The sequence below is a fragment of the Podarcis liolepis genome (genome assembly GCF_965112155.1).
Source record: "Podarcis liolepis genome assembly, chromosome: 6".
NCBI classification, from domain to species: domain Eukaryota; kingdom Metazoa; phylum Chordata; class Lepidosauria; order Squamata; family Lacertidae; genus Podarcis; species Podarcis liolepis.
This window is the reverse complement of record NC_139559.1, coordinates 76,869,948-76,893,684: the sequence shown is the minus strand read 5'-3', so window position 1 is coordinate 76,893,684 and position 23,737 is coordinate 76,869,948. Positions and strand designations below refer to the sequence as shown.

Here is a 23,737-nt window from a genome sequence, read left to right as displayed (position 1 = left end):
GTTTTTACGCTGTACAACGGTACTTCAGGTTACATACGCTTCAGGTTACATACGCTTCAGGTTACAGACTCCGCTAACCCAGAAATAGTGCTTCAGGTTAAGAACTTTGCTTCAGGATGAGAACAGAAATCGGGCTCCGGCGGCGCAGCAGCAGCAAGAGTCCCCATTAGCTAAAGTGATGCTTCAGGTTAAGAACAGTTTCAGGTTAAGAACGGACCTCCGGAACGAATTAAGTACTTAACCTGAGGTACCACCGCACTGTGATCCTCAGAGGAAAGGCAGTACCATATTTTCCGACCGTATAAGATGCACCACACAAGACGCATTGTATTTTTCAGCCATACAAGACGCGTATAAGAGGCACCTGATCGTAAGACGCACCTAGTTTTAGAGGAGAACAAGAATAAAAAGCTCTCTCTCTCTCTCTCTGCTCAGCGCCTCTCCAGCAAAGCAGGAAGAGAAACTGTTTCTCCTCCTGCTTCGCTGAAGGGGCGCTGCGCAGAGAGGGAAAGCTGCGCAGCAGCTCTCCAGCGAAGCGAAGACAGGAGAGCAAGAGGGATCGATCCCTCTTGCTCTCCTGGCTTGAGCGAAAGCAATGCAAAGCCTCTGGAGCACAGCGGGAGCGCTCCCACTGAGCTCAGGAGGCTTTGGGCGGCTATCCCTGAAGCCAGGAGAGCAAGAGGGATCGGTGCGCACCAATCCCTCTTGCTCTCCTGGCTTCCGGGATAGCCGCCCGAAGCCTGCATTCGCTCCCTAAGACGCACACACATTTCCCCTTACTTTTTAGGAGGGGAAAAGCACATCTTATAGAGCGAAAGATGCGGTATATAAATTTAATACTATAATCATGCCATTTCCACCACCCCCTCCCAAAAAGCAAACCTAATTGCACACTGCCTAAATGACCTTACTGAGTTAGACCACTGATGCATATATCTCAGTATTGTCCACACTGACTGACAGCTGCTCATCTGGCTTTAAGACGAGACGTTCCCAGCGCCACAGCCTTTCAATGGCTGCTAACTGCATTTCTTACCCTTTCTGAAAGTGATCTCTTAAGAAAGGGAACACTTCTCTTTTTTTAACATGCAGAGAACAGGAATTGCTCTGTGAGGTTTTGTCTTTTGTTCCAAGTGCAGGCTGGCATCTTGGGAAGGGGAAGTTACGGAAGAAGAGATGGCGGGAGTAGCACGTCAGGCTGCCATTGCCAAGCTAGCACTTCACAGTTTCGATGGTGGCTGTGCTTTTGCACTCATTGCGGCTCTCGATATCTTTCCAAGGCGGCCCAGCAGGAAAAAAAATGTTGTGCCCGCCTTTTTGAAGTAGCAGACTTGAGGAGCCTGAACAAGAGAGCTGGCTTAGAGAGGCGGGTTCGAACCATGCTCCTCATTCCAGTGCAGTGTGGGGGCGTCAGGAGGTGGCTTTCAACTCCAAAAGCCGGGGGGGGGGGGAGAGAAGAAATTGCCGTTCCCATGCTTTGAGTAGCTTTTGTTTCTTTGAAATGGTTTTGCCCGTCCAGGGCCCATTCCCACTTTTTGCATGGCGAATGCATACAGCGTGGGGAGGCTGTAATCATGTCAGTCTTTGCAGTTGGATAAAGGCTAAGCCGCAGGGGTCAGCAAACTTTTTCAGCAGGGGGCTGGTCCACTGTCCCTCAGACCTTGTGGGGGGGCCGGACTATATTTGGAGGGGGAAATGAACGGATTTCTGTGCCCCACAAATAACCCAGAGATGCATTTTAAATAAAAGCACACATTCTACTCAAGTAAAAACACTAGGCAGGCCCCACAAATAACCCAGAGATGCATTTTAAATAAAAGGACACATTCTACTCATGTAAAAACACGCTGATTCCTGGACCATCCATGGGCCAGATTTAGAAGGCGGCTGGGCCAGATTCGGCCCCCAGGCCTTAGTTTGCCTACCCATGGGCTAAGGTGTTTGATGGATCTGTGCATCTGGAAGCAAACATGCACCATTGGGCTTCCTGGTGCACGGCCGAAGCATGCACCCTTGATTTTTTAAAAAAATGTGTGTTTTTTTATTATATACCATAAATTGTAAAAATGCAAGGAGGTGTGGCAGATGTTCACACACTACATATCCCCTTTGACATGTTTCAGCTGTTTTTACAGCAAAGAAACCTCTCCACTTTTATAGCATTTAGCTCGACAGACAACACTCCTATTATTTGCAGCTGATATCCAAGTCTAGCTTTGATTGTGTATGGACGGAGGTGTCCAATGATAGCGGCCATCAGTCACAGCCAGTGGTATATAGTCTGAAGCCTTAATTGTTACTATTTGCACACCAAAACTTTGGCTCCTCCAGATATTTGTTGGACTCCGACTCCCATCAGCCCCTGCCAGCATGGCTTAAAGGTCAGGATGATGGGAGTTGTAGTCCAACGACAGGTGGAAGGCCGCAACTTCCCCATCCCTGTCCTGAAACAGGTGAGGTGATACAGAGCAAGCGCTTCTTTAAGCATGTGCCGAGTGTTTTTTTCCTCTCCTCCAATGCCCCACCCCACCCCCAGATACAGGATTGTTTGTAGGGAATCTACAGCAGATGGGGATGGATCACATTTTTTAAAAAAGATTCTAACAAAAGCAACCTGCTTTCTGGTAGAGAGAAGGCTGCGAGATAAACCTACCTTGCTGTTGTACTAGAGGTTTTCAACTTTGCAATTTTGGATTTTGTTTGCTTGTTTAACACACAGGAGCATACAGGCATCTGAAGGCAGCCCTGTGTAGGGAAGTTTTTAATGTTTAATTATGTTTTTGTATATGCTAGACGCAGTGGCGTAGCGTGGGGGGTGCAGGGGGGGCCGGCCGCACCGGGCGCAACATCTGGGGGTTAGGGTTAGGGGGCGCAAATCCACGGGTTAGGGGGCGCAAATTACTTGCCTTGCCCCGGGTGCTGACAACCCACGCTACGCCACTGGCTAGACGCCACCCACAGTGGCTGGAGCAACCCAGTTAGATGCACGGGGTACAAATAACAAAATGATGATGATGATGAAAAAGAGTATGTACCCACCTGCTATCTGAACTGGTATGGCCTGCTTAGCTGCCTTTAGATTTTATCGCTTCAGTTTACTGCATGTGATCTTCATATAGGCTGCATTGATATAATATATTTAAAGCACATTCCCCCCCCCCAAAAAAAAATACTGGGAACTGCCGTTTGTTAAGTGTGCTGGGAATCGTAGCCCTTGGGGGGGTGAACTACAGTTCCCAGAGTGATTTGGGTGGGTGCTTTAAATGTGTTTTAAAAGTATGGTGTGTACAGACAAAGCTTTGCATATGCTGCAAGACGTCAAATATAGAGTTCTCAAGTGATGTGCATTGCTGGGAAAACCCAGAGTACTGGGGAAACCTAGCTAGGTGGGCGGGGTATAAATTTATTATTATTATTATTATTATTATTATTATTATTATTATTATTATTATTTATTATTATTATTGCATGTGTGAGCCGGTCCTCAAAAATATACAGAAGTGTTCACAAAATCTGTCCATAGATAGATAAAGAGAAGGTGAATGAATGAAAATGCCTTGGTTTTAGACTGCTGCTTCTTGGGATATTTCATTCTTATCCACTATTTTGTTAATTTATTTAATAATTTACTTTCAAAATGCTGTCCTTCCATTGATGCAAGTTTGTATTAGCTGTACAGTCTTTTTAAGTTTAATAAATAATTTTGTTTATTTATGACAGTGGCATACAAGGGAATAGCAAAAGGGTGAAAAAGAGCAATAGAAAATCTCAGTAAAATATGCACAAAACAGAACAGCAGCATTAAAAAAAATCAATCAGAGTTGACAAAACCTTACCAGTGGGTTCACGTTCTGTCTGGTCAAATGGATACATATTCTTTGCCTGGGAGCAAAAGAGCAGCCGGTGGCTATAGATGAGTCTCCCTTGGAAGGGCCTTCCATAATGGGAGCATCACAGTGAAGAACCAGCATTATGATTTGTGCTTCCCCCCCACCCCAAGAAAGAAAGAAAGAAAGAAAGAAAGAAAGAAAGAAAGAAAGAAAGAGAGGGAAGAGAGGATTTGGTTTTAATCCAGTTGTAAATCAGTGTTGGTAACTCTGAATTAGAGACAGAGCAGTTTCAGCCCTCTCTGTTCCCGATTCTTCTCAAATCTTAAATCCAGTTCTCCACATTTCTGCAGCAATTTGCAATCCTCGTGAAAATTCTTCCGCATGTTGTTGTCAATTTATCCCAATAAGCACATTTTTGTATGCAGTTTTGACTTACAGAGTCCAGATTTTTGCAAGCAATTCCTCCTAAAAGAACACATTTTTGAATAGTATCTGAAGAAGTGTGCATGCACACGAAAGCTCATACCAAGAACTAACTTAGTTGGTCTTTAAGGTGCTATTGGAAGGAATTTTTTTATTTTGACATTTTTGAATGTTATTTTCTCCAATATATTCATATTTATGCGTTGTTTTTTTTACCTTACAAATATGCATTTTTGTAAACCGTACTTGGTTGGAGAACTGCGTCATTTATTATTATTTTTGGATGAATGCGGATGGCTGTGCTTCAGTTTTCGTATTACAGGTGTCCCCCCCCCCAATTTATGGGGGGGGTTACATTCCAGGAGCTCATACGCATAAATGAGCTTGCATAAAGTGGGGAGCACCCTCTGAAAAACCTCTTAAAAGCCTCTAAACACCTGTTTCTTCCTGCTGTCCAGCTCTCTCTCCACACAACTCCCTCTCCAACTAGAGTCGAAGCTCTGGGGCCGGCTGGACGCTGGACGATGCACGGAAAAGCATCTGTGCAGCTACTCCTGCGCTACTCCGAGTGTTTGCTGCTAGGCGGGGAGCCGAGCAGCCTAAACAAAGCCCCACTGTGCCTCAGGTCTCTTTGGGGCTTCCTCCGCCCTCACTGACATCTTCTCCAGGCTCTGAGGAGATCTCCAGAGCTCTCCTTCCACTTCCTGGTTTGTTGTTGTTTAGTTGTTTAGTCGTGTCCGACTCTTCGTGACCCCATGGACCAGAGCACACCAGGCACTTCTGTCCTCCACTGCCTCCCGCAGTTTGGTCAAACTCATGTTGGTAGCTTCGAGAACATTGTCCAACCATCTCGTCCTCTGTCGTCCCCTTCTCCTTGTGCCCTCCATCTTTCCCAGCATCATGGACTTTTCCAGGGAGTCTTCTCTTCTCATGAGGTGGCCAAAGTATTGGAGTCTTAGCTTCAGGATCTGTCCTTCCAGTGAACGCTCAGGGCTGCTTTCCTTCAGAATGGAGAGGTTTGATTTTCTTGCAGTCCACGGGACCCTCAAGAGTCTCCTCCAGCACCATAATTCAAAAGCATCAATTCTTTGGCGATCAGCCTTCTTTATGGTCCAGCTCTCACTTCCAAACATCACTACTGGAGAAACCATAGCTTTAACTATATGGAGCTTTGTTGGCAAGGTGATGTCTCTGCTTTTTAAGATGCTGTCTAGGTTTGCCATTGCTTTTCTCCCAAGAAGCAGGCGTCTTTTAATTTTGTGACTGCTGTTCCCATCTGCAGTGATCATGGAGCCCAAGAAGGTAAAATCTCTCACTGCCTCCATTTCTTCCCCTTCTATTTGCCAGGAGGTGATGGGCCCAGTGACCATGATCTTCCTTTTTTTGATGTACCGTTCTATTTATCCATTTAATTATTTCCTGGCAAAGCATGCATGCGCGGCTGCGCACGAGTCGGGGGGGTGCGGGGGTGCCTGCATTTCAGAAACTGCCGATTGGGTCGATTTGGCTTTGAAATGTGACCCGAGTCGCCTTTTTGTCCTCCGTACAGTCTCTGAATAGGTATGTATCTCCCCAGGTGCATTGAAACACACATCCAGAAAGTATAAGGTGTCTGGAATTCGCATCAGCTACACGCCTAGCAGACAACTCTTTGGGCGTAGCAGCATTTATGTTGGGGGGGGGGGGCTCCCGCTTGTCCTCATCCTTCGTCTGGCTCCGTCTAGCAGATTCGGAACGAAAAATCTCCACAACAATTGTTTTAAAAGACTTTCTGTTGACCTCAAGCTCTCGGGGAAAAATCTGTCAAAATCTTCAGTGGTTTCAAAACTAGGGAATTAAATAAAAATAATAACATCGTTGACTGAGGCCTGAGGGCTTTCCGCAGTATAAATAGCCTGTGGGGAATTTCCAATCGTTTCTAGACAGGCCTCGTAGGGGCGCACTCTCAGGACAGAAGGCCAAGAACTATGAGAAGCTTCTAGAAGCTGAGCTACCTGTGATGCGATTGGTCGGTTTGGGGAAAACCTATCGCTCTTTCGGTTGCGTCTCTCGAACGCACCACAACATCATCCAAGTGACCTCCGTGAGCGCTTTCAAATATTCTGATCATTCCTACTTTTGGTTAAGTGTTTTATTTATTTACTTACTTGATTTAGGGGGAGCAGTTCCCGCCCCCCTGACCAAGCCCATGGGAAACTTCCACCTTGTTGGATTGGGGCATTTTGGTGCACCCACCTTGGACATTTTCAGGCAGGGAGATCACTTCGTGTGTGTTAATCGACAGCTTTCAATATAAGGGCAGCACCTGCCCCCTCCCTCTCTTAGGAAAAGCCATGTACTGCATCCCTCCTATTTTGTACCTTTCTCAACTCCGTTGCCACGATGCTTTGCCTTCACAAGGACAGGTTTCCGGAGGTGGGGGAACCCTATGGCAAAAATACACTAGAGAATCGGCACGGTAATATGATGAAGACTCTGTTGCCAAGGAGCAGAATGTTTTAAGCAAGAGCGTGGTTTTTTTCCTCCCCATATTGCAACTAAAGATTTGATCTAAAATTAGATTTTTTTTATTTTTTTAAAAAAGGGAAAAAGGAGGAAATAAACCAACCACATCCTCATGGAGGGGCGTCGGAGGAAATGGAAGTAAATGTGAGCAAAGGAATTTCTTCTCCATCCTGGAAATCAGTGCTACGGGAGAGGTCCAGGAAGAGACCAGAGGGGGGTGATTTGAGAACTCCAGTGGGTGGCGATGGAGGCAGGGGGAGAGAGATCTGTCTGTGTAATTGCAGGCTTTTCAGTGCAAGCTGGGTTCTTTCTTTTTCTTTTCCCCCTCCCTCTCCCTCTCTCCTGCTCTCGCAAGCCTGAAACCTGCTGAATAATTCATAAAGATGAGAAGCGCCGAATTTCCCCAGGCTGATAATACAGTGTGCATGCTGTAAAGCGAGAGAAGATGTTCCAGGTCTTCGGATGAGCTGCTGCCACTCTTGAGGCCATTGCCCAGAGGGTGCTGGGACTCCTGGTATTTCCACAGCTGAGGTTTCTGTTTTTTTCTGCCTTGCTTCCTTCCTCGCTCGCCTGCCTGTCTTTGGGCACTCGTTGCTGCCTGCACTCGACCAGGAGAATCTAACTTTGCTGCAGTCATGGAGATTTGGATGCAAGCTCTGGATTTCGCCCTCCTTCTGCTTGCCTGGCTCGCAAACACCAGCCTTGGATCCATCGGCAAGCTTGTTCTTTCGTGATCTGGCATACTGGCAGCCTCCTCTGTGTAGAAATATGGTGAAGAAGACTCACGTATCCCTTCTTTCACCTCTGCCAACAACTGACTCTGGAGACCTGGCACGATCGGAGAAGTTGGTGTTTTTCCATGGGATCCAGTCTTGCTCTCTGCCTGTTTTGGAGATCGCCGTCTACATTCTGGGACGTCATGTATGTTTGGTACTTTTGTGACGATCTGCTTTGGCTCCTGCTGTGTTCTGCCTGGTCTAGGAGATTTTCCTGGATTTCTTCCTGGCTCAGCTTAGCCTTCTCCAGAACTGAGCAGTGCTAAGGTTGGTCTGGAGCGCCTCACTGGTGCGCCGCACAATGCCCAATATCTCCTTCTCCTCTTCTTCTTCCTCCTCCTCCTCCTCCTGGAGCTCTAGATCCTTGCAACAGCTGCTTTGCGAAGAAGACTCCCTGGGGACGAGGATCTCTTTGTCTCTCTTCTACTTGCTGCTAGCCATCTACGGGACCATATCCAACATCATGGTCATCTACCTGGTCTTCACCTTCAGGAAGCTACGCACCACCAGCAACGCTTTCATTGTCAACGGTTGCGTTGCGGACCTGAGTGTCTGTGGCCTTTGGATGCCGCAAGAAGCGGTGCAGGGACTGCTCCCTTCTGGGTCCCCGACAGTGCGGTCAGAAGGGTACCGGTTGCTCCGTGCTGGGCTGGTGGGCCTTGGGCTCATCGTCTCACTGCTCTCCCACCTGCTGGTGGCCCTCAACCGCTATGTCCTCATCACCAAGCCGCCCATCACGTACCAGGCTGTTTACCAGAGGAAGCACACGGCCTGGATGATCAGCTTGTCCTGGGGGCTAGCCCTCCTCCTCGCCTCCGTCCCCCCAGGGCTGCAGATGTGGCAACCCAGCCGGCAGGAGTCTCAAAATGGCACCAGTACCAAGAGCTCGAACTACGTGGGCCTTCTGGTAGCCCTGGCTGTCCTCATCCAGACAGTCCTCCTGCTCCACTGCTACATGGGGATTGTCAGGAGGGTGAGGGGCAGCGTCAAGCGCGTCAGCGTCCTCAACTTCCACCTGCTCCAGCAGCTCCCCTTCCCAGCAGCCCCGGCGGCTCCCCGCCGGGCCCGGCGCCTGAGCAGCATCTCTGTCTTGCTCCTCTGCCTCGCGTTCCTCCTGGCCACACAGCCTTTGGTGTGGGTCAGCTTGCTGGGCTTTTTCTTCTGGCCCATGCCCCGGGGGCTGCAGATCGCCAGCTGGCTGCTCTTCTGCTCTCTCTCAGCCTTCAACCCGCTGCTCTATACGTGGAAGAACGAGGAGTTCCGCCGCTGTGCCCGCTTACTGCTACCCGGAGGGGAAAACCCAGCGGTGGCGGTAGCAGCCGCAGCGGCCACTACCGCCCTCCCCACAGTGTCTCTTCCCTCTCAGGAGCCATCACAGCTGGGGACCAAAGTGGAAAGTCTAGGCAGCTTAGTGCTTCACTGACACCCCCCTAAATTCGCACGCTCTTAGGTGAAAAGGTGTTGGGAGACATTAGCCTTGGACTCAGGCAGGGGTCAGCAAAGTTTTTGTGGTTCACGGTCCCGCAGACGCCGCAGTGGGCTGGAGCGTGTGTGTGCGTGTGTGCATGCATGCACGCTCAAATTCTATTTCCGGCACTACTTCCTGCATGGAGGAGGCGTGCAAAGCTTCCTATTGGCTGCAGCAGCTTCCTGCAGCCAATGGGAAGCCGGCCAGCATTGTGGAAGGCGGTCCCCACTCTGCTCTGCGCCGGTTTAGTGTGGCACATGGGAGCTGACAAAGCAGGCAGCGCGGGTCCCCGAGGGGGCTGCGGGGGTCCATGGGCCGATTAAACGACCCCCATGGGCCGGTTGTGACCCATGGGCCTTAGGTTGCTGACCCCTGGACTCAGGTATCACATGTGGGCCATTGTCAGCAGGTGGACATGTTGTCCTTTATGGAGGTTGCTTCCAGATAACCTGCTTAGCCATCATTTACGTTGATTCGTTTGCGCAAAGTCCACAGGGAGGTTAGATGATGCTAGCTATTTATTGTCTGTTCTGATTGGTTTGCAGTGAGGTCAGGTGACCTCATGCTGGGCAAGTGTCACGGCAAACTTTCTGGTGCCACTTTCCTCATGGCAAAAAAAGTTCCCTTTGGGAGAGCAAGTGGTTTAGTTGCTCAATATCCATTTTTAATGGTACAACCTGAATTTGCCTGGACGGGACGAAATCCCATCTGAAAATAGCAACAGTCTGGAAGCACCCTTATTAGATTCCCCCCCCCCAAAAAAAAAATGGGAAGTCTGGATTAAACAGGGTATGGCCGGGGGCGGGGAGGAGGATACAACTGAGGCTGCATGCACGAAGAAGGGCAATCCCATAATAAGCAGCCATCTGGAAGCACCCACCAAATGACTCACTGAACTTCACAGTACTCCACTCCCTACAGAGAGGCTTTTAAAAAATAAAATAATGCACAGACACTTGCCAGCTTTAAAATGTATATATTTGTATCAAATCTCTTTCGCACTTTGTGGAGTTTTTCAGAAAAAACTCAGTGAAGTCAAGCGGATGAAAAGGTCTGATTATATACCTCAATTTTTGGCCTCTCCATGTCTTCACTGTTTCGCCTGAACGTTTTGCATTTCTTCTTGGCTTTTACAAACTGCCAACGGAGGAGACGGGCGTGTAAAGGAGAGATTGCCTTAGCCGATGGATAAGGAGCACACGGTGGCCACGGATAAGATGCAAAGGATGTATCTGAAAGATTTCGGAAAACAGGGGGAAAGACTTTCCGTCTGAGCCATTGGAAACCTATCACCAGAGGCAGACAAGGCTTCACTCCTTAGAGAATCTTGTGCATTAAGACTCCTGGAGACTGTGGTTTCTTAAGGAGGCTGGGCTATGTAGTTCTGTGAGAGGCAAACTACAGTTCCCATGATTATTTGGGGATGTTTTTTAAATGTACGCTGGTGCTGTCTTTCTGCTTGGTTTACGAACAGTGGACTTTTTTGGGGGGCACACCCAATGCAGACGTAATCTACCCCTCAGTTCGTAATTATCCAAAGCAAGTGAGCTAGGGCAAATATCTCCCTTTTTAGGGTTGAGAACTCCCCATGATGAGAAACGACGGCAGAGAGCACAGAGGGGGGAGTTAAGGCAGCTGCTGTGAGGTCCTAAATTCTCCAACCAACCTGGGCAACCTGTGGGCAAGTAGCCATTTTGGGTTGTATCTGACTCTACTTAGGATAGACCCAACTGGAATGAACGAACTGAAGTGAGTCATGCCCATTAACTTCAATGGGTCGACTGTGGATAGCTAGTGTTGAATGAACCCCTACAAGCTTAACCTACCTCATGAAAGGGGTTGTGTGTGTGTGACAGGTGCCCTTAGGGCATGAGGAAAAGGCAACAGTGAACATAGAGGTTCTGTTCATAGGTTAGGAGAGGAGAATCTCTCCTATGACCCCATCAGTGGAAGTAAAGGTTCCCAGTCTCATGGGCAGTGACTCAACCCTAGGAATTGGGTGGGTGGGGGGTTCAGTCTAATTTGCATTTAAAGGTGAAGCTTCCCTCGTTCGCACTTCCCAGTACAATAAGTGGACCAAAGCACTTCTCTGAATTCTCCAGTGGTGTTTTCCAGGCAAATAATGTGTACTAAAATGCATATATTATGGAGAAATGTACGTAAAGATGCATATATTGATGACAATGGCATATCTCCTTCCTAAATCATTACATTAGAGGGAAACGGCTTGCCGGAAAAGGTATATATAGTAAATAAAATTGCATACAAACTTGTGTTAGGAGAAATTCCCCTAAGAACGTGGGCGAATTTTCATGACGACTTTAAAAAAAAAAAATCACAAACTAATATGTTTTCATATTTAGCTTTGTAAAAATCATACAAAATCCAATGAAAATAATATTTTTAAAAGACTAAAAAGAAAAGAAATGTGGAGAACTGAGCTCAAGATTGAAAAAATGAGAAACAGAAAAATCAAAATTGACTCTTTCCTCATCCCTAATGTCCCTGAATTCAGTCATTTACTTCCAGCCATTTTATGGAACGGCAGCCATTTTTTAATGGGCAGGAAAACTAAAGCACTGCCATATCCTGAAGCTGTTGACCCTAAACATTGCCAGACTTCAGCACTCACTATTCCTGACCATGCTGGCGAAGGCTGATGGGAGTTGGGCGTCCGAACCATTGAGAAACCACCATGTTGGGGAAGGCCGCTGTAATGTTACAGTCATGTTTGCATGCACTGTCCCAGGCTTGCACAAATATATGCTGTAGTAATGATGAAGCCCCTACTGCTAGCTGGATTTCTTGTGGAGATCTTGGAAGGAATGGAGCTGTGTGGCCAATACACTCTTGGTCCCTGGATCACAGGAGAGAGAGAACAGAGTGGCTTCTGACTGAGTCTATGAACGTTGACCAAACTTGGTCTACATTACATTGGTTGTGGTAGCTACCATGTTCTCCAGATGTTCCTGGACTCCAGCTCCTGCCAGCCCCAAGCCAGCATGGCTAGAGGCCAAAGATAATGAGAGTTGTAGTCCAACAACATCTGGAGAGTACAGCATTGCCTACTCTTAATAAAGGTAAAAAGGTAAAGGACCCCTGGACAGTTAAGTCCAGTCAAAGGCGACTCTGGGGTTGTGGCGCTCATCTCGCTTTCAGGCCAAGGGAGCCGGTGTTTGTCCGCAGACAGCTTTCCAGGTCATGTGGCCAGCATGACTGAACCGCTTCTGGCGCAACAGAACACCGTGACAGAAACCAGAGTGCACGGAAACACAGTTTACCTTCCCACCACAGCAGTACCTATTTATCTACTTGCACTGGTATGCTTTCGAACTACTAGGTTGGCAGGAGCTGGGACAGAGCAACGAGAGCTCACCCCGTCGCAGGGATTTGAACCGCCGACCTTCTGATCCGCAAGCTCAAGAGGCTCAGTGGTTTAGACCACAGCGCCACCCGCATCCCTTTACCTACTGCTAATAGAATACGTTGATGCAGGTTTCTACAGAACATTTTCCTCGGCACTGAGCCAAGATGGGATGGCCATCTGCCCCTTCCATCCTATGACTCAGTGAACAATCTCCTTGAATAACGCGGGAGAACTATTTATACAGGTACAGATTTACCAGCTCTACCTATGAACAAAAGCAGGTTTCATCTTTCCTAATATGGAATTTTCCAGCCCGTTTGAACGTTGCTCTCTCTCTCCTCAGAATGCAGAGGCTGATGACAGCTGACAGTTGGGTAGGCTGCTAAGTTAAGCCTCCAAGGGGGCACAATGTGAGCTAGTACTGAACACATGTCATTGTTTGTGCTGCAGCAGATCTAAAAGGTAGAATTAATGCACTGGGTACAAGGCTGTGCTCCCATGCTTTCCGTGGGAAGGATTTGGGAGGGTCCAGCTTTGTGATTAGGCAAAGCCATTATAGGATATACTGCAGCCGTCGAGATGCTTTTTAATATATTGTTTTTGTATTTATTTTTTATTTGTTTTTAGGGCACAATATATCACCATAACAGTTAGAATTCCATATATATTTACCTAATATTGATATTAGGGAAGCAGGTGGCGCTGTGGGTTAAACCACAGAGCCTAGGACTTGCCGATCAGAAGGTCAGTGGTTCGAATCCCCATGACGGGGTGAGCTCCCGTTGCTCGGTCCCTGCTCCTGCCAACCTAGCAGTTCGAAAGAACATCAAAGTGCAAGTAGATAAATAGGTACCGCTCCGGCGGGAAGGTAAACGGCGTTTCCATGCGCTGCTCTGGTTCGCCAGAAGCGGCTTAGTCATGCTGGCCACATGACCTGGAAGCTGTATGCCGGCTCCCTCGGCCAATAAAGCGAGATGAGCGCCGCAACCCCAGAGTCGGTCACGACTGGACCTAATAGTCAGGGATCCCTTTACCCCTTTCCCATTAATATTGATATTATCAAAATAGACGTATTATTATTTCTAATGCACTTATATAACTATCATTGCCCCCCTCCCCCCTCAACCTACTGTATTTTATATAAATGAGTTCCAAACTTCATTATACTTGGTCATGAAAAGTCTCCATCTATAAGCAATCCGCCTTGAGTCCATTGAATAAATGGAGCAGTACATTTATTGTCCCAGCACAGCAGTATCAGTCTTTTGGCCATAGTGAGGGCACAGAGATATGTTGCCCCGTTGTCAAATTCCCTATAGCTCAAAATAATATTATCCTTTTAAAATGTTTGCCTTTTTTCGCACAGAGGCAGAGATTCTTCAAGGCTTGGGAGAACCCTGTCTTATATTGTGTTGCAATATTGCAGCGATAACACTTAATTTTGCAATTAATACGTTTCATTCTACTGCATTGCCGTTCCAACCTAATTGCCAACTTAATCTCAGAGCAATTTCAAAAACCATGGCACTCAAATAAAGTATTTGGAGACTCGGGATCTCTGGGTGCTTTTCAAGGGTGCATGGAGGGTGGGACAGGCAAATATTCAGATATATTCTGCTTAATTCACACTTTCTAGGCACAGGGGTAAGTGGTTCTGCTCCTTTCCCAGGGAAAACCCACTCTTTAGTGATAAATTGGAACAAATGGCAATCCATAGGAAACCCGAATTGCCGTTTGCTCCGATTGAGCACTTAAGAGCAGTTTTCCCCCGAGGAAAGCAGCGGCGCTAGAGAAACTGTAGATAGGCACAGTGAGCAGGGGGAAAGGGGTGTTCAGAGGCTTTTCAGAGGGTGCTCCCCACTTTACGCAATTTCATTTATGGGGTGGGCAATATAACCCCATGTAAGTGAGGCAACACCTATATTCAAAGGTGTTGATATCCATGATTGCCTTTTAATAGCCTGTTACTTTGACATAAACCAGAAAGAGGTGCTTCCAAGCTTCTCCAGGTGATTTTCTTGAGCATCCATCCAGATTTTCTTGCATAAAGCTTGCACAGAGGTTAGATAGTGTGCAGTCTATATAGAGCAATCATTCTGATTTGTTTCGGGGTGGTATTTACATGACTATGGCTACTCATCTTGATTTGCTTGCATGGAAGTTTTGCACTTTCCCATTATAGTTGTACCTTGGATCCCGAACGCCTTGCAAGTCGAACATTTTGACTCCTGAAGGCCACAAACCCAGAAGTGAGTGTTCCGGTTTGCGAACGTTCTTTGGAACCCGAACGCCTGATGTTGGTTCCGCGGCTTCCGATTGGCTGCAGGAGTTTCCTGCAGCCAATCAGAAGCCGCGCCTTGGTTTTGGAAGTCAAACGGACTTCCGGAACAGATTCTGTTCAACTTCCGAGGTATGACTGTAATTGGTTGGTTAGCCCACATTTTTTTAGTCTATATTTCCCTGTCACTTTCCTAACTGCAAAAGAAATGTGTTGCTTCTTTTGAAGTTGATTTGTTGTGCCAGAGCATTTCAACTGCGCAAACCTAAATTTCCAGTGTGCAACTGAATCCTTTCTGCAAAACACTGACAGTCTGGAGGCAACTCCAGATGCAGAAATAGTGGGGAGCACTGCATCCTTCACCTTGCCTTGGGAAATGTACAGTACATCTAAAGGTTTTCCTTTCCTGTCCCTGTTCTTCACAGTGCAGCATCTAAAAGGATTTGGGAATCAAAGTAAATAGAGATAGATAGAGATAGAGATAGAGATAGAGATAGAGATAGAGATCCTTTTAAAATTCTTTCTATAAACTGCCATCCTTTTTCTCAGAGGCTGATTTTAAAGAATGTGCACTTTAAAAGAAACAAACAAATGGAAACCTGAGCAAAATCTCACCCGTTTTCAATGTCAAGCTGTAGCCGTACTTCCAAGTTGGCAGTAAACAACCAAGCATCTGCTCAGAACTCGATATTTAGTGGAGTCGTGACAGCTCTCGTCCTCTATTAACTAGTTATACATCATGCATTTCCAGTTTTATCTAATATCCACAGACATTCCAGGAGCTATTGAAACTGATGTGTGTTGAATTTTGGGGTGGCCCTAGCCGTGACAGGAACCAGAGTGGGAAGCCATTTTTTCTGATACTGAGGCTCAGTTGTCCCGTGTTCATGGTAGCTTTAAGTGATAACTTGTCTGCATGAACCCAATGGCCTGGTTCCCAGGTCACTATAAGCTCCAGTTTGTCTTAAACCATGGTTTAATTGTGAACATACTGCTCCCCTGCCGACGCGGGCGGCACTGTAGTCTAAACCACTGAGCTTCTTGGACTTGCCGATCAAAAGGTTGGCGGTTCGAATACCCGCGATGGGGTGAGCTCCCACTTCTGTCCCAGCTCCTGCCAGCCTATCCGTTCGAAAGCACGCCAATGCAAGTAGATAAATAGGTACTGCTGCGGCGGAAAGGTAAACGGTGTTTCCATGCACTCTGGTTTCTGTCACGGTGTTTCATTGCGCCAGAAGTGGTTTAGTCATGCTGGCCACATGACCCAGAAAGCTGTCTGCGGATAAACACCAGCTCCTTCGGCCTGAAAGCAAGATGAGTGCTGAACAGCTTTTCTCCCTGTCTCAGATGTGTGATGGACATATGACTCAAATAAGCCAAATTGTGACTTCTCAGCTCATCTGAACCTAGACGGAGACATGTTTGTTTGTTTCGAACAAGCCACAAGTGGCAAGCCAGAAAAGTTTATATCTGTATCATAGGCAATCACTTGTTTGAAACAAACGAACTATGGTTTGGGTTCAGATGACATGGCAAGCCATGGTATAGCTTGTCTGAGTTATGCAGGGACCCACATAGCAGGGAGAGGCACGTTCATAACCATGGTTCAACACAATTTGCTGCTTATCATGACATGCAACCAAGACCATAATGTCCACTCAATCGCAATGATTTTCCATTTACCCAGTTATGCAGTGTTGATATGCCACGTGTTGTATATGGTGATATGAACACATGACAGATAGGGAGGAATTCTATTCAGTTTGCCTTTGAAGATCTACTTAATTTGCACTTTCAGAACAATATTTTATTTATTAATCTATTTTATCAGATTTATATACTGCCCTTCATCATAAGATCTCAGGGCGCCTCACAGAATATATGAACCAACACAGCCATTCTTTGAAATTTGCACTTCTCCAGATTTTGCAGTTCTCCGAACAAGTAATGTGTACAAAATGGCCGCTTAACGCCCTTCGCCAAACCTGATATTCAAACTAGCCAATCAGTGGTGGCCTGGGGGACATGGTTTTGGGGAGTGGACCTGAGGGAAGCAAGCTTCCCTCAGGTCCACCCACCAGCCATTTACAAAAATGCATATACTGGGTAACGTGTACCATCACATGCATTATATTGGGGGAAATTGCTTTGTGAGTTTTTGAACTCAAATGCTGTTAAATTGCATTTTAAAAAAATCAGACTGGTGTGAAAATGTGGTGAACTGAATTTCAGGCTGGAAAAATTAGAAACGGGGAGAAATTGAAATGAACAGATTCAGTCCTCTTGCCCAAAGTTGCCCACCGACCTCGGAAATGCAGCATTGACTCTGGCTTTCACATTTTCTCCACGTAGCTAAATTTTGTAGCCTGAGGCTTGCTAGGAACTTTTATGACACGAAAGGAAGGAAGCATGGCGTGTGGGCTTCTGACTCATTCGAATGGGTAACAAAGACCCGCCGTGACATCAGAAGACTGACAGTGAACAGAAATAAGAGTTTACTAGGTTTCGGGGCTCGCTTAGTACCAGCAGGAACATGATGAGAAAGAAAAGTAAGGCTCATCTGATGAAACAGAGGCAAAGAAGGAACCTTTGGTGACACATTCATTGTACAGTAGAGACCTCAGGTAGCATGTGAATCATAGATGCTTTTGTTAATACACAGAAGGCTTATACTTCATTTTATGGAAGATAATCCAGTAATATATAACCTACGATTCTAGGCTGTCTAAACCCGGCTGGTGGCCAATACGCGTGCCATTTATTGACAGGCCTAGAGAGAAATGAATTGCATTCACGTAGTGGCAGCAATGGATAGCAGAATCCAATCCTTTCCATTATGGGGCAATGCGATAAGGCCAGAGTGTCTGCTCTACACCATAGAGTTGGGCTAGAGAGACACATGCTGCTTGACTTTCACCCAACATGGGATTTTTCATTTTACCCCTGCCTGAAAGCAAAAATAGTCTGCAAATTGATTTTTTAATTTTTACACAAAACAAGGCGTGACATAGAAAGACAACGAATTCCCGCCTTTGCTTGAACACTCCTCTGCTAAAAAAACAGTTATGCTAATGTGTGTGTTATTTGCTTCCTTCATAATGCGGTAAACACATCTTGCTGCTCCCTGCCTGTTTTTCTGAGTTCTCTCGTGATTGTGCCCTTGTCCCTTCCATCAGCTCCTTGTGCTCTCTAGCTGATCTTGAGTCGCGGAAAAAGTAAATAACCCCTTTCCCTTTACAAAGGAACCAGTTCTAAGTGATCGGAATATCTTTGAGCCAATGGAGGCTTTTTCTCGACGTCCATAAGGAGTGAAGCTAGATGGTGCTGTTCTTCAGGCAGATTCCGCCTAGCAGGTTGGCTACATTGAAATTGAGAAGTCGTTTGTCTCTGCCATTTTTCCGGAGGTTGCTTTCTCTGTTCTTTTTTTAGAACAGACAAACCGACAGGCACATCTTAACGCACAAACCACACACGCAATACATCCATGACCATTGGCCATGGCTGCTGGGACCAATAGTTGCTGGTGGAAGACCACAGATTTGCTGCACCGGTTTTACTCTTTGAAAGTTTAGGCTGCAGTAAATTTCTGCAATTGAGTTAATTTAAATCAGTGGGATTTAAATTAAGCCACGACTAACTTGCCCTATTGATATTTGCACTGTGGATTCAGTTAACTTGGTCTTGATTCAACTCTTAGACTTTAAAGCACCACAAGATCTTATTTACTATGAATTATGATTAGGCATAGGGACGCAGGTGGCGCTGTGGGTTAACCACAGAGCCTAGGACTTGCCAATCAAAAGGTTGCGGTTCGAATCCCCGTGATGGGTAGGCTCCCGTTGCTTGGTCCCTGCTCCTGCCAACCTAGCAGTTCAAAAGCACGTCAAAGTGCAAGTAGATAAATAGGTACCACTCCGGCGGGAAGGTAAACAGCATTTCCATGTGCTGCTCTGGTTTACCAGAAATGGCTTAGTCATGCTGGCCACATGACCCAGAAGCTGTACGCCGGCTCCCTCGGCCAATCAAGCGAGATGAGCATCGCAACCCCAGAGTCGGCCACGACTGGACCTAATGGTCAGGGGTCCCTTTACCTTTTATGCTTAGGCATGAGTGAGCTTGAGCTATAAGAGACACATGCTTGAAGCCTTAAATGAGTTATTTTAAAGAAGTTCAAGGAAGAAACGTTTTGTTCCCCTCCTGCCTCTTGCAGCCCATTGAAAACTTCTCAGTGTGGTCTACTGGACAGTGTGGAACAAGGTACAGTGGGCTGCTGGGTGAAGAGGGAATTGCCCCCAAATCAGTCTTCACCCAATCCAATACTAGGTTATTCTCTGCTCTTGCAGAAGCCTCTTGCAGCCCATCCTACATTGCCCAGGAGGGGCCCTTGACCCTTAGGATAGGAGGTACAGCTTGGCTGCAGAGGAGAGGAGGGAACAGGAAACTTCTGTGAACTTTGAACAGACATGTGCTTATGGTTGAAACATTGGCTGCTGCTCCAGCAGTGGGGCAAAATAAATACAAAGTGAAATAGAAGGCATGGTCAATAATCTTTCTGGCTTTGAGAATTCTGATAGGGCTGCCATACATAGTCAGGATTCGTCCGTCAAAAATGGCGTCCAGGCAAAGTATCAAATAGCGGCTAAAGTGTCCATGAAAATCCAGGCCTACAGCAGCCCATATCAGAAGTGTTGATTTTTTGGCTCAACAACTTTGGCCAAAGAAAGACAGACAAGGAAGAGGACAAGCAGAATGCATACCTGCCAACATTTTGAGTCCCCAAACCAGGATGCGTGTCTTCCCGTTGGTGCTCCCATGAGAGTCACATGACCCGCAAGAGATCACAGAGCCCAAAGTACATGCTTTGAGGGAGCATGCTGACACAGCACCCCAAAACAGACATTTTGAGGCGTGGTGTGAGATCGCGGCCCTGAAAGTAGCGCTCTTTTGGGGGAGAAATCTTGGGGTGAGATCATGGTGCCCCAAATGGCCACCATGCTCTTGTGGGGATGGAAACGGGATGTCCCAGTTTTTCTGGGACACTTGCAGGGTATGAGCCTGTCCGTCTAGTTTTCTTCAACGATTTCTGATAGGTCTGCACAAGTTATAAGACTCCTCCTCACCAAACCAAGCACACCTGACCAACCATGGATGGTGGCCCACACCAAGGTATCTAGAAGTCACCTTGCTTTGCTGCCTGTTGGGAATTGGAAAACAAACAAGCAAAAAACCAGGGGTGCTGTAGAAGGTGCAGGCCAATCTATATTATTTTCTTCTGTAGTTTTTTGACATAGCCATTGCTAGCAAATACTACCTGTGAGGCCCTAAATCTAAGCTCAGACTTTACCTTCATTAACCGGCAGAGAGCTGAGGTGAGAGCCAAACTAAAGGAAACACTATGGATGTGTATCTCTTTTGCCTTTAAAAGTCTGGGGAAAGTATCTATGGGAAGATTAGGGTCACGTCTATGGCAATGGAGGAAAACTTTCATGTTTGTATTGTACGCTGTCCCTTAACAGGGCAAATAGCAGCTCCAGAGGGGTGCTTTTCTTCAGGAAAATGGTCCCCACAAAATTCTCCCAGCATTGTAGTCTCAGTCCTCATCAGGCCTTCCTGCCCCTGCTCTTTACAAAGATTTAGACTGGAGATTCAGTCAGTCATCTCCAACATCTCCTGTAGTTTTGAGTAGCCAAAACAAGCAGATTCCTACCTTATTTGGTAATATAACATTGCACTGGAAATCCCTGCAAAGATTAAAGTAACCAGAACAATGGCTGCACTTAAAAGAACAGGATTGAAAGTAGAAGAGATGGAAATCAGTAGGGATTTTCCCACTCAGAGTGGGAGAGATTAGCTTACAGGTCCCTGGGATTGAAGTTTAATGAGCTCCCATGGTCCCAGAAATTGTAAATAACGCCAGCAATGTTATCCTGTGGGGGATTTTTCAAACTGAGATCATCAACTCCTACATCTGGGCAGTGACGTAGCGTGGGTTGTCAGCACCCGGGGCAAGGCAAGTAATTTGCGCCCCCTAACCCGTGGATTTGTGCCCCCTAACCCCCAGATGTTGCACCCGGTGCGGACGGCCCCCCTGCACCCCCCACGCTACGCCACTGCATCTGGGGTCCCAAATATGCCCCTGGGCACCATGGCGTTCTCAGACCATGGCATCTGTTGAGGCCCTATAGAAGGGGTCCCAAGGATTATCTATTCAACCCTCTGCAATGCTGGAATCTAGGCCAAAGCATTCATGTCAGATGGCCGTCCTTCTGTCTTGCGCACCCCACCCCCCTTTTTAAATGGCTTTGGATGTGGAGTTGTTTGTTGCTTGTTTTTGGCAGGATGTTGTCTGATTCCACCCACCAACCCTGTGCATTTTATTTTTATCGGCGTTCTGCCTGGGTCTGGGTTGAGGGGGAAACGTTCTGAACATTGCCATTTTCTCCCTGTTGGTGAAATGGGTATTTTGTGGTGCGCACAACAGTTTCTTAGGTTTTTTTCCTTCGGTAAATATGTCCCTGGATCTGCAGAGGTCACAGACCCCTGCCTTCATTGAAAGCTAACGGTTCCAGGAAATGGCCACAAACCATGTGTGCTCTGAGCTTAAAGAGAATGAAGTCTCTTTACAAAACCCTGTGCCAAAGAAGCCCTAATTTGGCAAGACAGGTTGACCTTGTGAACTAAGGATATTTCCGTGTGTGTGTGTGTGTGTGTGTGTGTGTGTGTGTTTCTGCTAATCATAGTGAGGGATGTTAAGCAACACGCAGAACACTGAAGCCCTGACTTCCTGACTCCTGAACATCCTGCTTATTTCCCCCTTTGCTTTCGGCGTAGTCTGAAAGCTGTCCCTAAGTAACTGAATCTCCTGATGTGGGAGGAAATCAAGCAGCCACACCTTGTCTTGCTCAGTCCTTGCCAACTCCCTCGCTTATTGTGCGACATGCCTGGAGTCTAGCCCTTGTGCAATGGGCCAGAGAGAGAGAAGGGCCTATATACTGCAGCTGCTTTATCTCCTTTGGCCCCCAAAGGCAAAGAAGTATCAAAAGATATAAAGGGATAGCTGCATCCTCCGGCTTCGAATCCAGGCACCCTATCATAGAATCATAGAGTTGGGTCAATTGGTCCAACCTAGGGTTGCCATCTTTCAAAAAGTGAAAATCCGGACACAAAAGTTGTTGAGCTTTATTGGGCAAAGTTGCTGAGCTCATTTTTGCTGTGGGGAGAAAAGTTGTTGAGCTTCTCTTAGTTTTGCTCAAAGTTGTTGAGCTTTCCCTCCCAAATCTAAACAAAACAAAACAAAACAAAACATTTTTCAGCTACCGTATTTTTTGCTCTATAAGACGCACATTTTCCCCTCCAAAAGTTAAGGGGAGATGTGTGTGCGTCTTATGGAGCGAATGCAGGCTCCTTGGCTTCAGCGATAGCAATGCAAAGCCTCCGAAGCGCAGTGGGAGCGCTCCCGCCGTGCTCTGGAGGCTTCGCATTGCTTTCGCTGAAGCAGTGGCGTAGCGTGGGTTGTCAGCACCCGGGGCAAGGCAAGTAATTTGCGCCCCCTAACCCGTGGATTTGCGCCCCCTAACCCTAACCCCCAGATGTTGCGCCCAGCCCCCCTGCACCCCCCACGCTACGCCACTGGCGAGCGCCTCTTAAGCATGTGCAGAGCGCCTCCCTCCGCCCCCGCCACGCGGAGCTCAGCCTGTGCATGGGCAGGCCCTTTGCGTCACGCGCGCTTGGCAATCCCCGGCACCTCTCCTCTCCTCTCTCTCTCCCTGGAGAAATGAAGCAGTGACCCGACAAGGAGTAGCAAAGGATGGGCGTGTTTCGTCCCTGATCCGGATGAGATCAAGGCGCGGCAACGGGAAGGAGGCGGGGGAGAAGCAGGAGCAGGCCAGCCAGGGCGCACCTACCCAACCTCACCGCGCCCAGGCGCGCTGCTCTCTCCAGCTTCCTCCCAGCCGGGCCAGCGGCTCCACCTCTTCCTTTGCCTCTTTGAGCCGCTGAATTCCCAGCAAGCGATTAGCAGGCTCGGATCGGATCCTGCGGCAGGCGGCGCCTCCACCTCTTCCTCCTCCCGGCTTTGCTGCTGCTGCTGCGCGGCTCTTTTCCCTCCACCGACGGTGCGCTGCGCCTTGGAGAGGTTCCCGCTTCCTCGACGGGGGCCGGCCAAACGGAGACGACGATCCCCCACCCCAAACAAGCCTCGATTGCTTGTCCCTTCCCTCTGGACTCGCGCCCCCCCAGATGTTGCGCCCGGTGCAGCCGGCACCCCTGGCACCCCCCACGCTACGCCACTGCGCTGAAGCCTGGAGAGCGAGAGGGGTTGGTGCGCACCGACCCCTCTCGCTCTCCAGGCTTCAGGGATAGCCGCCTGAAGCCTCTGGAGTGCAATGGGAGCTCCTGCTGCGCTCCAGAGGCTTCGGATTCCTTTCGCTGAAGGGTAGGTGCCCCTTCAGCTAAGGCGCAGCACCCCTTCAGCTAAGCAGGAGGAGAAATGGAAGGGGCTCTGTTTCTCCTGCTGCCTCGCTGAAGGGGCGCTGCGCAGAGAGGGGGAGAATTTTTTTTCTTGTTCTCCCCCTCTAAAACAAGGTGTGTCCTATGGTCAGGTGCTTCCTATAGAGCGAAAAATACAGTATTTTTAATGGGAAATCTCCAAGATCTACACTGCTGACATGGGCTGCCATACATCCCGATTCCCGCCCGGAAACTGCTAATGATGGCAGAATCCTGGCTATGTCTGGGAAATTCTGGACGTATGGAAACCCTAGACCAACCCCCCTGCAATGCAGGAATCTCAGCTAAAGCATCCATGACAGATGTCCATCCAACCTCTGCTTAAAGACCTCCAAGGAAGGAGAGTCCACCACCTCCCAAGGGAGACCGTTCCACTGTCAAACAGCTCTCTGCGGCATCAAGTTCTTCCTAGTCTGCGCCATCTGCCCCTGGATCTCTTGGCATTTGAGTAGGCAGCACCTACAACAATATGTTCAGGACTTACTTTGCACCCAGCTGAATTTAGGGCAGAAACAGATGCAATATTATAATTATATTATAATTATTTTCATAATTATATATTATATATTTTTTATAGAAAAA

General features: G+C 47.6%; 2 protein-coding genes across 7 annotated transcripts in view; both read left to right on the top strand.

Annotated features, from left to right (window-relative positions):
- CDC14A (cell division cycle 14A) overlaps positions 1–23,737 on the top strand; it is a 93,213-nt gene that overhangs the window by 58,539 nt on the left and 10,937 nt on the right. The window lies entirely within an intron of this gene.
- Positions 5,590–13,367, top strand: GPR88 (G protein-coupled receptor 88). The gene is made up of 2 exons (XM_083511209.1): positions 5,590–6,336; positions 6,838–13,367. Exon 2 carries the CDS (start codon positions 7,836–7,838, stop codon positions 8,955–8,957), a length of 1,122 nt encoding a protein of 373 aa, XP_083367335.1. The 5' UTR covers positions 5,590–6,336; positions 6,838–7,835; the 3' UTR covers positions 8,958–13,367.